The following is a 20,188-nucleotide window of genomic DNA, read 5'->3' as shown; positions in this document are numbered from 1 at the left end:
AATTGTTCAGTAATTGCCCCAAAACAACATTGGCTGAAGTTAAAAAGAACACTAGTGACTGTTGTAATTATCAATAATTATATCTACAAAATCTTGGACTTCTGCATGGGAGACTGCTGTTTATTTCCCGTTTCCAACCGACAGTCAACCAACAGTTGTCTTTAACAAAAAAAAAAAAAACATGGCCACAATTATTCACTAACCTGAACCACATGTTTATTATTGTCACCATGACAAAGTTCCCCTAACCGCATTCATTTTAAACATGAATTTGTAATGGCTTTGGAGGGCCCAGGCAATTGGCAACCTCATGGTGAGAAGACTATGGGATCAGCAAGATTTAACATGTTAGCTGGTGAGCTTTAAAAGCCCTGTCAGGCATATTTTGTCACTTTTGAACATTGCCAGGCTAGCTTTTTCTGCCTGTTTTCAGCCATTGTGGTAAGCTAACCAGCTGCTGGGTGTAGCTTCATATGTTAACTGTACAAAAATGAGAGCGGTATTGGTCTTTTCTCAGGACAAGTATTATGGGGCCTCAGGTGATTTTGAAATCCCACCCCCATTGTTCTTAGATCGCTGTTTTTAGGGACTTTTTTAGCTCCTATTTCAGAGTAGGTACTCTCCCAGCACAAGAAGAACTATAGTGATGTAAGTGTGCATTGAGTGGTCAAACAAATGACATAATGCAGCACCAGCAACCGCCATTTCTATAAACCTGTTTGCAGTGTAAACAAGAGACAACACAAAACACAAACAACAGCTACAACAGCAACAAAGAAAAATGGAAGAAACACTGACAAATGGACTGACGGTATATATGCGCCAGGGGAAACGCACTGAGGCAAAATATAAGAATATTCAACAGCATGGCATTGCTACATCAACTGCCGGCCAGCTTATGCAACTTCAGCATTCCTACTGGTGGTGCAATTGCAAACAGACATAAAGCCCTTGAAAGTATGTAGTTCTCGGGGGAGCTCTCCAGCGGGGAGTTCCTCACAGGAATTCCCCAGAGGTATCTGGTCAGAAAATGCCTGTTGTCACGTCATCCATCTCATCATCTTCCAAGATTTCGCTCTTGTGATTGATATGAGCTTGATCTTTCTGTGAATGGCTCTCCATGCAGTGTAGTGAGATGAACCTCCTAAATATGACCCCAAGTCACAGGACTAATATCACACATGCCCTCTGTGTTTGGCTAAATATGGTAGGTCATTTTGTGGTTGAATTTTTCCATGACTAATAAAAAACATGGCAGATTCACATGGGATTAAGATCACAGACAACCATTCCTAAAGGTCCCCAGGCAGTACTAGTCCAGTGTGAATATGGCTACAGACTTTAAGGGGCTAATATGTAGGATTTAGTGGCATCTAGCAGTGAGGTTGCAGAACTAAAACCCATGTGCCAGTTGTGTAGGAGAACTATGGTTGCTCTATCTAGAGAGGAGGAGGAGGACCATATGTTGATATAAACAACTCATTCTAAGGTAAAGAAAACACAATGATTCTTATTTTCAGGTGATTATAAACTAATGAAAACATAGTTATGAATATTCAGTTTCTGACAATAGATGCCGCTAAATCCTACATACTAGATCTTCAAGATTACTGGATGTATGTATTATTATATGTTTTTTGTTGGTCTGTTTTGATTTGTTTTCAGTTTAAGGTACTTTAGTAAATGCAAATAGTCATAGATAATGGATCATTTAGCACACACTGGCTTCAACAATGGTAAAATCCTAAATGTACAACAGTCCTACAGCTGGGCAATAATGAGGAAGATCAAATATCACAATATTTTTAACTAAATACCTCAGTATTGATATTGCAACAATATTGTAGGGTTGACCATTGATGCTTTCACAAAATATTTATGTTATGAGATTTTTGATAAATAATCATCAGTAAAGTGGTAACAGTGATTAAGTGGGTAAAGGCAAATGATAGAATACGATACGATACGATACGATATGACACGATACCATACCATACCATACAATACAATGCGATATGATACAATGCGATATGATACAATGCGATGCGATGCGATGCGATATGATACCATACCATACCATACCATACCATACCATACAATACAATGCGATACGATACGATATGATACGATACAATACAATATACTTTATTGTCCCCATAGAGAAATTTGACTTGGACTTGGGAGCTGCACAAGTATTGCTACCTTACAGTAATAGTCCAGAAGAAATGAAAAGCATACACCATAAAAAAAAACAACATAAAAACACATACTACACATAACAGTACTGCACATCACCCACTCATGTATTGCACACAACACCACCACACAACAGAGCACCATAAGCAAAACACGACACAACCCCTAAGCATCAAGTGACATTATTTAAAATCTTAATATTACAGCTAGAACAGGCTGGTAAGTTCAGAAAATGACATCACTTTACTGTAATGCAGCCTTTAAAACAGGGAAAAGACAACACTTAAAGGTAGGATCTGGAGGATTTTCAAACAAAACAAAATATAGACATATACAAAAGAAATCCTGCTTAATCATCACCCGTGGGCTTCTACTCATGTGTGGTGGTGACTCTGTTTGCAGAGCTCCTGCCCTTTAACTGTATTTTGATGTTTTTGTGAGCTTGGACTGCTTCTGGGCAGAGATTTCGCCAGCCAATGAGAGAGCGCAGGTGCCGTGCCCGAGCTTGTCCGAGCGTGCACCAGCGCGAACCTTGCCTGAACCTCTTCTGTGAAGCCTTCTTCCGTACCTCCGGGCTCCATACACCCGGGAGAAATGGTGGATACAGACGTACCAACGAAGAAAAGGAAATTAAATGTGAGTGAGGCAAAACGCTGAGCCGATAAAGCACGGGCCAAAACTCGTGTGAATATCGGGGTGGCTTTCACCCGCTTTCAAACATTGAAGGAGAGGCTCGGGATGTACAGCGATGCGGAGTTGGCCTGCTTTCTGTTGGACAGGTAAATCCCAAATACAGGCCGGTTAGCTTGTGCTAGTTTGCTAATTTATCAACTTTTCCATTACAACAACTGTAATTCCTACGTAATTTGTTGTGGAGGCTAATTCCGACTATCAACCGATGCAAATAATTTTACGTTTAGCTAATATATGGCTTGATGTAGTGTGAGGATTGAGCTTTGAATCATTTTGTGTAACACCCAACTGCCGGAAGGGGTAGGGGCAGCGCGCAGCTGAGCCTGATAGGAGGGGCCAAATTTGAATGTGTGTTTACAAACAGCAACTGGAAAATCCTCCAGACCCTACCTTTAAGATATAGGAAGAAAATATCTAGTCTTTTATCACAGTATCAATATAATATTGATATATTTCCCAGCCCTAAACATTGCACGCTCAAAGACGAACTATGAAAAGCATGCATCCTTGATACCCTGTATATACCACTCTGATATGTAGTAAGATCTCAGTACAGTCAGAAAGTCTGTGGACAGTGGAATGTAAAAAAACAACACTTTATTTTAGACAGCATGTCCGTGATCTTCTTCCTACTCAGCCAAAGCCAAAGTTACACCCCGGCATCACCCTCAGCCCTGACCCCTGGACACTGTTAACACAGATATGTCAGCCTGATTGCTCTGACAACATGACAGAAGCAAAGACGCTTGGAGACCAACTGAGAAAGGACCCCTGTTGGTTTCACCACCCATGTAGAAACAGAATTAAGACATACTGCAGTAGTAGAGCCATACATCCTGGCAAGCTTTGAAGCTTCGGCGTGATTAGTTAGTGTGAAAATGATTAGTCCAGAGTTGTGATTTCTGCCAACAAAACTAGGTGAAGGACATACAGTACAACACACTGTAAGAAAGCTGCGTCTATTTTTATTGTACTGGATGCAAACAGGAATGCTTTGCTCTGAAATGAACCATAATGCATACTGTCCCCCTTTTGGGTATCAAGCATCTGTGATGCAGCGATCTCACGAGGGCCCCCACAGTGAATAAAGTTATTTCCAGAGAAGGAGGGCAGACATGCCTCGTTTGCTCAAGGAAACTTGGCCCACAGCAGTGTGACTGCTGCCATGCAGAGCGGCGCAGTGACTGGTCCTTGGACAGCAAAATGTTACATTTGCAGTATTTTAATTCTCTTTAAAGATTCAAAAGCAGCGTTGAAATGCTGAGCAGATGGCCGTTTGGGAAGGTTTGTACGCGGTGGTCTCAGTATCAGGGGAGGGCTGCTGTCCAAACCCCAGCCACTGATCTAATGGATGAAGTGAGTCATACCCACCTTCAATGTGAACATAACCATCTCCATCAAACACACATGGGCCAGCACAATGAGCCACATTCATACAACAATGTTTTTCTGGTCACCTCTTTTTGTTTGAGCGCTGTTTTCTACTACAGTGCATTCACATGTGTTTCCAATAACGTGCTCCTGTCTTTTCATTAGGTTGACTCTTAACAGGCCATTGGAATCAAGCACCTGCTTTTCAAAAACACAGTAAGAGTTCAGCTAATGCCAAAGCCGTTGTATCAGTAAAAATTCCCTCACACAGATGATGAGACATACTGAGTTGAAAAGGTTTTTTTTTTTTTTTTTATCAAAGCAACAGTGCAGCATTTGCCTTTAATTGGAGCCATTTTAGAGGGAGTTCTTGCCATGTGCTCGGTGCCCTCACAGATTGTTCTAATTTCCAAAATCCTCAGATCATGAGACTGAATGCTGTGGCAGTCTTAAGCTGACAAAATGCATGCATGCTTGGTTTCACTTCTGCAATTTCAGATTTCAGTAAATTAAAAACACCACCATGAAGTGAATCACTGGCATGGGGAAACAAAGCACTGATGCTGGTGTGAGCACTGCACAGTAATGCAGTAAATTGACAGTTGGTGAAGAGCCTTTTACGTTTACTCCATAATTAATTATTACTTTTTTTTTCAGGGCAGGAAAAACTATGTAAGCACAAAACAAAGGTTTTTATTTTTTAATTGACTGCTCAATTTTGAGATTTGGGGCTATTTTGCCTCCATAACATGTCTTCTTTCAGACTAAATCCAAAAAAGCACATCAAGGTCTTTATTTTCCTTCAGATATCTGTTTTGGAAATGTATGCAAAACGCACACATTTAATTTGATGCCTCTTTTGCATATTTAGACGTAACATTTCAGAAAACTTGTAATACAATAGAAAACTGTCTTAACATAAATAATCACCTGGGGAAGTTTCATGGTGATATCTGTTAGTCCATATTTTTAGCCCATTTATCTGTAGTGTCTTATTTTTGGTGTAAAAATGTGTGGATTTTTCAATACATATAATAATTTGAGCCAAAATTCTTCACTTCAGCAGCACTTACATACACCGTACTCTCCAGTTTGTATGTAGGTTTTTACATGGATCTACATATGTTTATATTCTGAAGGTTAATTGAGGGGTTTGTTTAAATATCATTCATAGCCTGATTTATATTAAAAAAAATTCTAAAAACATGGTGAAAATATTTTTATTATTATTTTGAGCATTATTTCATTTTTATTTATTTATTCATTTTTTTATTCCTGTTGACAGTATATTCTAAAGAGATTTCCCTCTGTAAAAACCTTTGACTCTAATATACCAACAAAATGAAACCAGAAGTCTGAACCTGGCTTTATCCAATGTCCAGATTTCTGTTCTGGATATCTGTGCAAATATGAGCATATTTAAAGGCATACTATGCAGGATTTTCTGGAAAAATAGTTTTAATCCCTCTCAGTCATCACTTATTATCCACTGAAAGTGTGTGGCGGCGTATTTTTCTGCCTGTATTTTCTTATTTTCATCTTATTTTCTGTGTTTGGGACATTTATGGGTGCACTGTGTGCTGCACACACAGCACTCTAGTGAGGTCAGGATTTCAAGTTAGTGACCAGGTGCCAGACCATAAGCAGCAGGCATCCAAGAGACACAGCGCTGAAAAGAAAGCAAATATATTAAGTATATGCAAAACACCAAATGAGAATTAATCGCCAATCCTGCATAATATACCTTTAATTAGATAGTGCCTCATTTGCATATTTAAACATAAAATTTGTTGCGATGCAATAAATAATTGTCTTCATGCACATAGGCAACTGAAGCGGTACTTTTCTGATTTTAATATCACGTGGTTGTTTTGTCTGTAAGTGTTTTGACTGTCTGTGTGGACCCCAGGAAGAGGAGCTGATGTTGTGCATCACCTAATTGGGATCCTAATAAAATCAGATAAATCAATATTTCATGGTGATATCACACCTACTGTGTGTCTCCCCACAACAATGTAGATACTCAAAAATAGTACTGACTACGCTCAGCAAGCAGAAAACTGCTGATAAATAAGTAATCTTTGTCTCTTAACAGTATACATAAATGCCTCTTCTCCATCTTAACTGGGAACATTACACAGTATATTATCATGCTACCATAGGATAAAATGAGAAAGAAACATCGAAAACAAAAAACTTAACTCAAGGTCCACATACTAGCTTTCTCTTTTGCTTTCAGTCACATCTCATGGTCTTCCTCAGTAGATGGAGTTTGTTCAGTTGTCATGGGGAAACAGTAGCTCAGCTGCTGAGTACAACAGAGCAAACTGATGCACTGAGGAAGACCATGACATGCGGTTTAGATGCTAGAAAGTGAAAGGGGTTTTTTTTTCCTCTCAAAGGATCATTTCCAAAGTCAATGATGAACTTTCTTGCTTCAACTTTCTGTATCATTATTTCCCACTAACACCTAAAAAGCACAAGTGAAGATCACAGATATTGTCTGTGTCAAGGAGTCAGGATAAGTTCTGTTTGCTTTTATTAATATTTTGTTTTATGAGTTCTGATTTACATCTTCCTGTTGGTGGGCAGGTTGTTAATAATGCTAACGATAATGGACAGGGATATTGAGTGTTGTATGAGGAATTTCCTGATTCATTTTCCATTGGACAAACCTAAATCACGACATTGCGTAACATGTCAGCTCCTGACATTAAATGACCCCGCTGCTAACACAGTGGAAACTGGGGGGTGGCATTGAAAGAATGTTTCATCTGAACGTCTTTTCAGCTGTTATGAAGCATTTCAAAGTGCACTGAAATGTCAGTTAATCAATGTTGCACTTTGCTATAAAGAACTATGTTTTCCGTTTTCTCTGGTAGAACATGAAATAGTGGCACGGCTCCACTAAAATGTTGTTTTAGGCCTCTCTGTCAGTGGGAGACATGCTAAAAATGGCCTTTCAATGCATTTAACCAGATGCACGGACAGTGTTCTTCCTCCATCTGTTCTATTGTCTCGGTGTTCTCTGGGATGAGGAGCGGATGCGCCACCGAAGGAGATGCAGGAAATGCTCTTGGCCCAGAACAACATAGCCAGCTTCTTCCAGCCTCTTGCACAGTAGCTTCAGATACAAGCGCGGCTTAAGTCTATTGCAAACAGAAGGTATTCCCTCATGCACAATCCATAATGTCCCTAATTCTTTCTGTTGTTTAACGAGATGGAGCAATCAATCATAACTGTGATCCAAAGGGACAAACGCAAGAATTCAACCTTCATTTGTTCCATTGTCTTTCATCTTTTTCTGCAGTGACTGAACAGTAGCATGCTTGATGCAGTGGAAAATTCATGGAATTATACAGTTGTCAGAGGGTTAATCATAGCTCTGAGTGGTGCCCGGTCTCTGGCCAAAGAGGAACAGGAAGGTCTTACGGGTGTCTATGTCAAGGTCTTTGTCATTTTTAACATGACTCCACACAAACAGCAGCAGGCTCGCTCACGTTGGCCTGTCAGGCATGCTCCAGAAATAGACATTCTGGTCGAGCATTAAAATTTACAGGGTAAAGCTATATATTTTTAATCATTCTTCAAAAACAGATAAAACTAAAAGCAAGCCCTGTAAAGAGGAGAGGTATATAACACTAAATAAAGAGCGGTGTGTGTAAATATGGCAGGAGTTTCATGTTGGTGTGTGCATAACTATATAAATGTGTGCTTTTGTGGGATAATATTTTAAAAAGGGATGGATGTTGTTGACCCACAGCGTTTCACTGCTGCACCGCAGTTGTAAAAAAAAGTCATAATTGCCATATTCGCATTAACCCTGTCGGGCGCACGAGGGGGGGGGGAAGCAGTGAATTCTTGTGGTGTATGTATTAAACAACAAACCTATAGTTAAGAGGATCCAAATTAAACCTGTTAACATCATTAGAATTTATGACACAGTTCAAAAGGAAATTGCTTCCCAGGCATTTTAAGGCTTGTCAGAATTTGCCTTCAGGGTCCCAAATTCTAACCTCTAAATTGCGTCACTTTCAAATATTCGGAAGAAAGGAATCCAAAATCTCATTAGCGAAACGAGAGTGGTTTTGGGGGACCACTGAGTAGCTCAGTTTGGGGCTTTTCAGCTACAACCATTTGAACATTTTAATCAGTTTCTTTTCATGTGTTGATCATGTTATATTATTTCTCACCAGAGCTAAGGCAGCAGTTTATTAGATAATGTTCCTGAAAAGTGGAACTGGGTTTTTACTGTACTGTGAGCTGCATAAAAGTGTGAGGGCGAAAAGTGTTTTTTAAAAATACCCACACCGCCAGACACACAGAAGCAATTAAAAGCCAGTAAACACTCAACCAACATACACAATCATTTTTTGTTAAGAAAGCCATTTCCTCATAAACCTCAAATTGCATCATGGAATATTTTTACAAATAAAAAATATATACATGATGTTATAATAAGATGTAAAGCCTAATTCGGTATGTTTCCAACATATCAAATATTAACAGATTTGAGTACATGTTGCTAGAGGTAACAAAATGTTTACACACAGCTGGCTCCCATGGTAACGTAGACCTTGGCCGTGAAGGGTTCAGCGACCCACTGAAGGCACAGGGGTTATGACACGAAATACTTCTGCTATTATTACCCAGCGCAGTCACTCAGTCCGCTAAGAAAGACATCTAAGCCCACTTTCGACAACAAGCTTGGGCAAACTCTCGGTTCGAAAAAAGATTCCAGTGTTTCCAGGAAGTGAAAGAAGTTCAAGAACAACAGCCAGCAGCTGTCATATTATATACTGACCATTAGTGTGTGCCCGTTTTGTCTCACAGTCCCAAAGGAAAGGGCATATAGGGATAGCAGAGAGCTCCAGGTACTGCGTTACATAATAGCATATTTCCTTCCAAACCTCTTTCCATTCCTCTGCAGTTGGTGGCCAGAAACAGTAAGACAGACCTTTGCTGTATATAGGGTAACCTTCTGCTACCCCAGCTTTCCTGTTGAATGTTTTTCTACCAGTTGCCCCCTTTCTGCCCCTCCCTGGAGATTATGAGGCTGTCCAGCTCCAAATTTCCCATAGAAGGCAGAAAAATCAGACTGGACAAACAGTCCTGGTCTGCACATGTCAAAGGTCATGGAAGTAATTTTGTTGCTCTTGTCAATGCACGAATTTACTGGTGTCTGAGCGTTCTGTGTTATCAAAATAATATAGCTCCCTTTGGTTTCACCATATATGCAGCTGATGATAGATGCTTATTATTTTCATGATACCGTCACAGTGTCTGCACTCTAACCGTGGCTCGCCTCCAAAAAACAGACTCAGCAGATCAAAAACAAATGAGCAAACTAAAACAGAGGCTGAAGCACAAAGTAATTTTTGTTCTCCTCTGCACTGTGCATCATTATGAAGGACATATAATTGACACTCTAGGGGGACACAAGTCAAGCCTCTCTTTCCAGAGCTCTGGGTGCATGAGTCAACTGTCATAAAAGACATTTAAGCCACTAGCAGCAGTGCACTGGCTAGGTCCCTTAATAACGTGCTGTTCTTTTGGTGTCAAGGGCGATTTCAAGGCCTTCAACTCTCTTTGCATCGGCTTTAATGAGGGCGGACAGCGTTGTCTCGCTTCATGTAGCATGCCAACAATCATGTCCTTTGACTTGAACAGGGGAAGCCACGCTGGGGTTTAATTAGCTGACATAGTGTCACTCACATGTTCAGGATTTGCTAGTTTTTGTTGCAAACCTGAGATCTATCACGCAGGGAAGGGGACAAACAGTCCTGCTACCTCCTGTCTGCAGCAAGAGAGCAATTTAAGCACTTATTTTTAAACATTTTTCAAATTTACCTGTCAGCTTTGCTCTATAGTCCTGCCAGCATTGTATCCCAAGTGCCTGTGTCGTTTCCTGTCCAGCCTTCATGTCCTTAGCTGCCATTACTCATCTTTCTCCTACAGCTATTTCAGAACAAAAGTAGCAGCTTAAACTCAAGGAGACATTAGTTGTTTCTGTGCTAAGGGTCTCGAGCTGAGGTGTGCTCCCTGCCTCACTGTTGACCGAGGTGGGCGTAGGTAATTAGAGAGCAGGTCCTGTTTGTCCCAGGTCTCCAGGGAAACAGCTGCCATCCATCCCCAGTTCCCATGGAGCAGCTTGAAACTGAGGTGTGTACCGACTCATCTGCTAGCTGCATCACTCTGTTCTGGACGGATGCCCTTCACTGAGCACATGCCGGCTTTCTTCTTTCCTGCCATCTGAGGTATCACTTCAGGATCGCTGATCACTGTCACACATTCTGACAGCACGGGAGTGAGATGTACACGCGACACATCTGTATGAGTCTATTAAATTTTGCAAATGAAACTAGATCATGTTCATTTCTTTCCTCCATCCCCAAGATTCAGGTCAAATAAAAGTGGTCTGTTTGCTTCCTGATCTTATGACTATTACTGCCACTGATGGAAAGATTGATGTTCAAATAGAGGAAATTTTCAGAAAACGAGGGGACAGAGGGAGATTATTAGCCGTGTTCCCGTCTTATCATTAGATTTCCAGACTATGAATAAGAAGATAAGAGCACAGGGAGAGACAGCTCTTCCTCATGATGGATTTGTGGCCCCGCGGCTGCAGCTGAACCAGGAAGCAGAGACAGATCAGCAGCAAAGGACCACTCTCCCTCTGTTTTCCTGTGATTCAGATATGCTTGTTTTGGCTGACCCAGTTCAGTTGTAGCGCACATTAACACGAACATAACTGTATATTTTATTAGCTGTAAAGGGAAATTAAATAGTATTTTTGAGAATTTCTAAATTTTTGTTTTTGATGATAAACCTGTGCTGCTCTGACTCATTCAAGGTAAACTGAACTTTGGAATAAAAGCAGTCAGAGAAAGAGATTAAACTGATTAAATCTGAAATTGGTCTTGCGTCCCAAGAGGTCAACTATTTAACATAAATACACATAAATACAAATCATTAAACTAAAAACACTACAAATCACACTAGAAGTTACAAAAGGTGGATGTAGTGCAACATATCAATCATTCCTTTTACACTCAGTGTTCCACTCAGGTACACTGGGGCTACCTAGAAGCTATACTTGGGGCCTGTCCCAATACCCCCCCTTGGCCCTACCCCTAGATTTGTGTGTTCCCACCAGAGGTAGGGATGTCTCAATTCCTTTTTGCGTGTAGGGGTAGGGGGCATAACGAGGGGTAGTGGGTATGAAACTAGCCCTTTGGAGCGAGGGATTTCAGATACTGACTTGCCAGCGAGTGGTAGATGTCGCCATGGCTTCCACCGAGCAAGAGAAAGGGAAAAAAGTTCATACAGGTATGTAGAATTTCGCAAATAAACATGGAACTTTTGTAAAAATGTTTTCAAATAACTGTGTATTTGTGTAGAGAACGGTATAACAATTTTTAATGCTATTCACGATGTCTAGATTGGAGTTGACAGAAAGCTAGCCAGCTAGCTAACGTTACCATAGTCAGGTTCTTTGTTAGCTAGCTAGCTAGCGGGAACTGCCCATTGGTCCGACATCCCATTGTTCTGACCATATTAAACCCATTGTTCCGAAGTCCGTTCTGAAATCATCATGATGCCCTGTGGTTAGTCTGGTTAGGTTTAGGCACAAAAACCACTTGGTTAGGGTTAGGGTTAGGAAAAGATCATGGTGTGGTTAGGGTTAGGGTTAGGGGGTTAGAATGATAAAGAAAGTGACAAACACATAAGCTGTGAGCCTGCTTCACCTCAAGCCTTTCCCAGCTGACCCAGAGCCGGTTGCGGCGCACCATCAAAGTAGAAATACGCCTGCCGGGAGCCGTTCAGCACCGCGGATCGTCGGACTAATGGGATGCTGGACCAATGGGCTGTCAGACCAATGACATGGACCCCTAGCTGGCATCTGTCATCTGTCCTGTTCTGCAAAATTGTCGGATTCTCCACATTATGATAACACGCCAGCTAGTATAACTATGTTGCCTCATAATGTTAGCTGGTTAGCTAGCTAGCTAGCTAGCAGAAGTCCCCTGTCGTACATATCTTATTACTCTAATGGTACGTTAGTAGGAAGCATAATAGTGGCTCCATTGTAGATGCCGGTTGTAAATGTAGATGGCTCGCGGCTTCCTGTTTGAAATAGTTATGTATGTGTGAACGCAACCAACGTGGTGACGTAGTGAGTGGTGTCCCAATTCCTAGGGAAAAGATTTCATCTCCTACCCCTATTGCTTCATTTTGAGGGCTAAGGGGTAGTGGACAAGGGGGGGTATTGGGATTGGGCCTTGATCTTGATCTAGGAGCAAAAAAGTTCAATGGAGCCTGTGGGACTCAAAATCCTCTGTGTGATGGCAAAAGCTGATATTCTTCAAATAACACATGAGAGGGATTAATATTAACTGCCAGAGACAACACTCTGTTAGTATACAGGGCTTAAACTCAAACCTCTGACCCACAGTCTCTGAGCAGATACGCAGCAGTCTAGCCTGTCTAGCTTTAAGCTGAACAGAGAGACAACATACTGCCTAACACTCCGTATCATCGACAGGAAAAGCAGTAACAGGATCTGTTTGTTTGCTCCAAATGACCCCAGTCATCTAAGAAAGAAATGTGTTGTTGTACCTTGCTACAAATATAATTCATATCTGCGCTACAGGATAAAACTGCGTCCACACAGATGCCCAAATATGTAAAGGCGGAAACTTGTTCAGTCTGGACAATAATGGGAGGAAGATATCAGTTCACTGGAAAACTGCAAAAATTGTTTCTTTTGTCTTCTTCTCCTTTTTTGGATAAACAAACAACTCTTAACCAACCAAAAAATGTAACTTGTGGCTTCCAGCACTATGTTGTGAATGTTTGTGTTTAATGTCTTTATGGAGACATGTTTTAGGACACGTTATTGGGAAAAGAATTGTGTCTGATATGGTTTTTCCAAATAAAAAGTTTATTTACCCTGTTTGAAATTGCATAAACTCCCTTGCCATCTACTCTGTGAATATGCAAACATTTTTTCAAGATCAAGTCACCATCTATTGCCGAATGACTTAACACAATGGTGACTGAGCCCATGGCCTAGGGCTGGGTAAGATGAGTAAGCTAAATATAAGCTCATGAATTAGTGATATTTAGACCAGGGTTCGACAACCTTTACTATCAAAAGAGCCATGTTTGACCAAAATAGATAAATTACTAAAAATCTGTCATAATAAAACAAAACATATTTGAGCCTTATAATGAAGGAAACACAGTCTGTTATGTCTAAATTATCCTATCAACATTACTTATGATGATGAACATTTATTATGTTTACCACAAGGTGTCTGCTCTGCAGTGGTGGTGAAAGTAAATGAATATGTCCGTGCACTATTAAATTCTGTATTTTCCTGTGAGACTTTGCCTTTTTTGGATATGGAATTCATAGCTAGATTAACTAGGGAGATTCAAGACTGGCTACCGCTATTGAGGTTTGGCAAAATTTAGAGGAAAAGGTGCCAGTCAGTAGACATATGATGCACATTTCAGCTGATGAAATGTTAAGACATTTTTTTTATTTTGGTGTATAGGCTACACATTTGTACAACTGAGGAATGTGAGAATCACTTTAGACCTACAACAATGGTATATGAACATAAAACTGTTCTAAGGAGCTGCATGTGGCTCTGGAGACACAGGTTTCCTACCCCTGTTTTAGACCAAATATATTGATATTGCCACAATACTGTAGGGTTGACTCTAGGACACTTGTGAAGATTGTGAAGATGAGATTTTTGATTAACTATCATCAGTATTGTGGAAAAAATGACTATAAGTGGGTAAAGGCAAATAGTCAGTCTGGTAAGTTCAGAAAATGACATCACTTCACTACAATGCCTTTAAAACCAATAAAAGACACCACTTACAAAATCAAAAATCAAGACAATATCTAGTCTGAAATCATAATATCAGTATAATATCAATTCATTGCCCAGCCCTACTATCGCCCACTAATGAAAGCGAATGCAATATTTGAAGTGGCTGTCTGTCGACATTCCTGGGAAAAATCATAAGCAGCGCACTGTCATTAATAATCCACTCTCACACACTGAGACATACATACATGCACACACTGTCTGTGCTGTGGTAACCCTTTGATCTCACCAGCTGACAGGCTCATCAGATGAACTGATATGAATCTTATATGAGCCAATCTGCATCGCCCAACCCACAAGAATATGCATCAATCAACCACTCAAACCACCGGCTTATGGATTATAGTGACACAATTGACAAGACTGAGAACAGAGACGAGGACAGAGTGCTACAGCGTGAGTGTGTTTGAGAGAAAGACAGTGACAAGAAGATGGGAAGATGGAAGGTGGACTATTGCACATAATGTTTCTGTAAGTTATTGATAACGTACTTGGGCTTTTTTGACCCGCCTGTGATATTTTCTTGCAAGCGTACTTAAACCCAGGATTGTGGGTCCATCTTCATATCAATGTCAACCTGGTTTCAACCTCAGTGTGCCAACAAACGCACTGCAATTGCCACTTGTCACCATATGCGTCATCAAAGCGAACTTTCCCATTTCAGCAGTTGAATGTGAAAACCGGCGTCTATTGTCAAACTCTGCTCATACATCATTCTTCACAGCATGGGTCAAATAACTACGTGAAGTAACAATACTCACTCAACACATTTTTGAGTGGAGGGAGACTTTAATCTAAGGCCTGAGACGAAGGGTTTGCCAGTAAGTGACATCACATATAACTGATAATTCCTGTGCTGTCAGAATGTACCAATGTGTTGGATTGGACACTAGCTGCTATCTGGAGACCTGCTCCTTAGACGGACTGCATACCAGACATCAAAGACAACTGTCACGTAAGGGCGGTGAACCAATAGGAGCTCTGTAAGCTGATCTCATGTCCAGGACACATTTGAGATGTTACAATGTACAGTATGCAGCTAATATGTTCAAACAGGTAAACAACTGGGCAGAGCAACAGGTAGGGATTACAGCTCAGAAATCCGTCATCAGCGAGATGAAAGACAAAGCTGTGGGGGCCATAAACACCCCGTTACATAACCCTCGCGCTTGATATGAGGAGGGGAAACATGGGGGTCAATTTCACAGACACTCAGTTCACCTTTAGCACTTTTACACTGCTGAGTGCTTCCGCCCATCTGTGCCCCCTTTCCTGCTCTCCACGTCCCTCCGCTGAAGTCAACCACCATCCACGCCCTTTGTCTTCACCCCTGTCTCCTTCTAACATGAGCTTATATTTATCTTACTCATTATTTTCTTTCCCTCTCCTTAAAGCTAATCTCGCCTCCTTCCCAGTCCCTGGCCCTCTTCCTCCTCTCTCCCTCGCTCTCTTGTCATGACATTGGCCTGTGACACGTGTGGGAAACTTCTGCGGGGCCCCCGCTTTGGGCAGGACACTGATATACTGAGAGTGCTGGGTGACGGGGCTATTTTGGGAACTTGTAAATATGAGAACTTCCTTTCCTAAAGTGTATCTAATATCCTGGAGGATTATTTACAAGAAGACGCAATACAGAGGCAAAAATGCTGCACGTACGTTGTCATCTCTAGCGGCCTCCAGCTTCGTCTTGTCTTTGCATTTGAATTAGTGATGAAGCGGTATGAAAATTTTATATCAGTGACCAGAATTATCACTGTATTGTGAATGTGCTGAAAAAGTGCACACTGAGATCATTTCACCAGAAATACAATTAGCAACACTATATGCTCTTTCTTAAAATTAGCCAATACCATATATACAAATATAACAACCATATCAAATGGGCATTGAATAACAGTAAAGATACGCTGTTTTTGAAATGCTTTCTCAAGTGTTCTGTTCCTCTGTAGATGAGGACAAGGGACCAGTAGCATCATTGGGTTTGCCTGCTGCACGCCCACTCTGTAAACAAGGGAAAATCAGGTTGCATGCTGAGCCCACATCTTGGTCGATGCTGGACAGTATTATCTGTGAGTTTCTGAAGCACAGTAATCAAACACAGTTTTAATGACTGTTAAAATTAGTGAAGATAATACTAACCCTTGGGAACTCTACCAGGGTTAAGTAGTGGACAGGTCAAAGAGACGATTTTGACAAGATGCGTTTGTCAGCAATTGTTCTTCTGTCTCTATAATAGCATTTTCAGATGCTTCCACGCATTAGGCCAAGTTTTATAGGGAGCATCCGGCTTACAGTTTTAGGGACGCCAAAACCCTCTCCCCTGTTTGGAAGTGGGGAGACAAGACGAGGAGCACAACTTCAGAGGAGGGAGATGAGAACGCAATAAGGGAGACATGGGGTCGGCCGCCAGCCTTTAAGCTGCAAACAGATCAGGTCGGATCAGATGAGTGACTCTAAACTGCTATTCTCCACAGCTAATGGAAGATGGAGGGTGATTTTCGTGCAGTGCATTGTCAGCAATGCCGAATATAGGAGTGGGTTTGGGTAGACTATGATAATAAGGGCTGAAATCAATAGTCAGAAAACAATCTTATGTCACTGTAATCTGAAAGTCTTTGGGTTTGGGGTATTTAGATGTCATACTGATCGACTGCCATGACCTTTGATTCAACAGACAGATTCCCCATCGGTACAAATAATTAATAGGTGATATATGTCCATTGAATGTTACCGATATAATGATGTCTCATTTTCTTTCTCTTTTGTCTCTTCCTCTCTCTTTCACAGACCCACAAAAACTCTCACACACTTACACACACATGCACGCCGTCAAGCAGTCCTGAATAATTAAGATGGTGCTGAATGTTTAACTGCCTCCCCTTATGCCACCCAAGAGCTTCATCACATGTGAGAGAAATGGCCGAGGTCGCACACACAGGACACTTTCTTTTTGTTGTTACTTTCCAGGCATACAGATGTGTGTAATAGAGACTTTACGCAGCATACAGCTGTAGATAACTGAGCATAGATGTAATCTGCAAACAGCATGATGAAGCAGTCATGATAATGGATCCTTGTGTGAAAGATAAAGTCTGACCTGTAATTCTATACTCTGCTAACTCTTCTCTCCGCTCTAATCCTCCTTACTCACACTCATTCTATCAGATGGTATCAGGTCGTCTGCTGACATCATGTTGAAGAGCTGAGGGCTCTAACGTATACAGTAATAACTAGTCCTCCTCAAAGACAGACCCTGCTGTAGCTTTAAACATAGGAACAGATCTAAGCAGACAGTACACAACCACACCTGCTCCTGGAGGCAACAAGGCATGAGCAACCGCTTCCACTAAACCACAGCGTAAACATGTCTTATAGCTCTGTTGCCTCACACCATGTGAGTTTACATTTGCCCACTGGATGTTTGAATAGACACAATGTTTACTGTTTTATGCAGTGATCTAATACAGTGGAACAAAATGATGAAAGATGTAGCTTAGCTTGGCTACAATAATCCAATGAACTCATCCCTTTTCTTGCCAAAGTCAGATCATCAAGTGCTGAGCTCTCCAATGGCCCTCCCCCCCTTTGGGACATCAGTGTAATATGGTGGCGCCACCTAGTGACGCATATTGGTATGTATGAAAACAATGACTCGCAACATGTCAGTCTACATACATTTGATACACTCAGAGGAATTGACTTTGTGGTGTCTTTGTTTCTCTTTGTGGTCATAATGAATCTTTTTGTGGTTTTGTGTGTCTTTGAGATAATTTAGTGTCTTTTTCAGTTGTTTTGTGTCACTTTGTAGTTATTTTCGGTCTCCTTGTGGTTGTTTTGTCCTTTTATAGACATTTTGTGGCTCTTTGAGATAATTTTGTGCCTCATTTGATCATTTTGTGTCACTTTGTAGTCATTTTGTGTCTCCTTGTGGTTATTTTGTGTTTATTTATAGTCATTTTGTGTCTCCTTGTGGTTGTTTTGTGTCCTTTTATAGTCATTTTGTGGATCTTTGAGATAATTTTGTGTCTTGTTTGATCATTTTGTGTCACTTTGTAGTCATTTTGTGTCTCCTTGTGGTTGTTTAGTGTCTTTTTATAGACATTTTGTAGCTCTTTGAAATAATTTTGTGTTTCTTTTGTGTCACCTTGTAGTCATTTTGTGTCTCCTTGTGGTTGTTTTGTGTCTTGTTATAGACATTCTGTGTCTTTTTGTGGTTGTTTTGTGTCCTTTAATAGTCATTTTGTGGCTCTTTGAGATAATTTTGTGTCTCTTTTGGTCATTTTATGTTGCTTTGTAGTCATTTTGTGTCTCCTTGTGTTTGTTTTGTGTCTCCTTGTGTTTATTTTGCGTCTCCTTGTGGTTGTTTTGTGTCTCTTTGAGATAATTTTGTGTCTCTTTTAGTCGTTTATTGTCTGTTTGTAGTCATTTTGTGGTTGTTATGTGTATTTTGTGTCTCTTTGAGGTAAGTTTAAATCTTTTGGGGTAATTTTGTATCGTTTTGGTCATTTTGTGTCGCTTTGTAGTATTTTTTTTGTCCCTTTGTAGTTTACAGTAAAAACAATAGAGCATTCAAACAAAAATCCATATATGGATTCCTTGAACAGACCTACCGGGCACAAGCAGAGGAGACCAAAGTGTCAGGGCCACCCCTGGCCTTTACCTGCACAGTGTCACTCAAATCAACATGTGCTGACCAGGAAGAGAATCAAACTGACCACAAAAAGACCACTAAGAGATGGAAAGGAACTTCAAAGATACACAAAATAACTACATAAGGGACAGAGCATCCACAAAGAGACACAGTTATTACAAAGAGACACAAAACCACAAAAAGATGCATATCTACCACAAAGTCTATATGTTTTGCGCCTATGTAGGAGAGGAGGAGGGGCCTTTAGCATATCTGTGCCCAGGAGCCCATTGTCTCATTATCTGCACCACCCCCTCCACCACTTCCTGTATTGATTTCTTAATTAGTGATTTATAACATCAGAAAAAAAGAGTACCACAAACTATATCTGAACAAGGACAACAATGTGGATTGACCAGAGGCAGGAATAAATAGAGCAACAAGGAGGAAACAGATAGTAAGGGGCCGTCCAAAGGTTTGAAAAGGTACTGAAACTGTTTGTTTTCCTTTCCTCTGGATCACATTGGTTCTTCTCCAGTGACTTCCTTTTCTATTCTCACAATCATTTTGTCTTTTTTTTCCCATCACCCAGCAGGGGTATGGGAAAGCAATGACATCACCCGAGCTGAGGCCCCTGTGAACTTCTCTCAGCCTCTCAGGGCTCAGTACAGCGGTGACTGAGCGACAGGCATTTCCTGTCTGTCTATAACAACAAATAAAGTTTAATTAATGAGAGATGTGGTAAAAACAGCTCACGCACTGGCTCAGGATCAGATATTTGAGCAATAAATTTTGTCAGCAGCTGCACTAATGGTATAATGTGATAGTAGCAGCAATGTGTGACATATTAGAGATTAAAAAAAATCAGTCTTGCCTTTTTTCTTTTTTTTACAAACAGAAAGTATTAAAATAAAGCCTACACTTAGTAAAAGGTCTGGAAATTATTATAATAATGTCATTCATTGTCTTATATTTAGGGTTAGAGTATGTATGATGCAATAAATGATTCAGTATCCCTCTGATAGCTTGTTTAAGGGTACAAAAGCCACTAAATGCCCCTTTGGATTAGCCCAGAAATGTCTCTGTTATTTTTAGATAATATCTAACAGATTCAAGTTAAACATTAGACAAGTCAAGTCAGACAGAACACAAAAGGTGTGAAGTCAGTAAAGAGTGTTGCTTACCCTCTGTGCTGTGGTGAAGATTCTTTTCTCTGTTGGATTGAGGCAAACTGCACACACCAAAGGGAATGCAGGTGTTTGACGACTGGTTGTTTCCCATCTTGTTTCCCATTCAACAACTTCTCTATTTCAAGAATAAGTAAGTGAACTCCACTAAAGTAAGGTTAAGGTCTGGCCATCTGGTCTCTTCTTGGTGGTGGTCTCTCTGT

General features: G+C 40.7%; 1 protein-coding gene across 1 annotated transcript in view; it reads right to left on the bottom strand.

Moving 5' to 3' along the window:
* Nucleotides 1-20,188, bottom strand: part of neurl1b (neuralized E3 ubiquitin protein ligase 1B) — a 36,008-nt gene extending 15,820 nt beyond the window's left edge. Inside the window, exon 1 of the mRNA XM_078169264.1 lies at nt 19,983-20,188. Coding sequence (XP_078025390.1) covers nt 19,983-20,091 — 109 coding nt within the window. The 5' untranslated portion in view covers nt 20,092-20,188. The remainder of the gene's footprint in view (nt 1-19,982) is intronic.

Source organism: Epinephelus lanceolatus, chromosome 7 (genome assembly GCF_041903045.1).
Source record: "Epinephelus lanceolatus isolate andai-2023 chromosome 7, ASM4190304v1, whole genome shotgun sequence".
In the NCBI taxonomy this organism is placed as follows: Eukaryota; Metazoa; Chordata; class Actinopteri; order Perciformes; family Serranidae; genus Epinephelus; species Epinephelus lanceolatus.
Note: the sequence above shows the minus strand (reverse complement) of the source record. Positions and strands in the feature narration are given on the sequence as shown.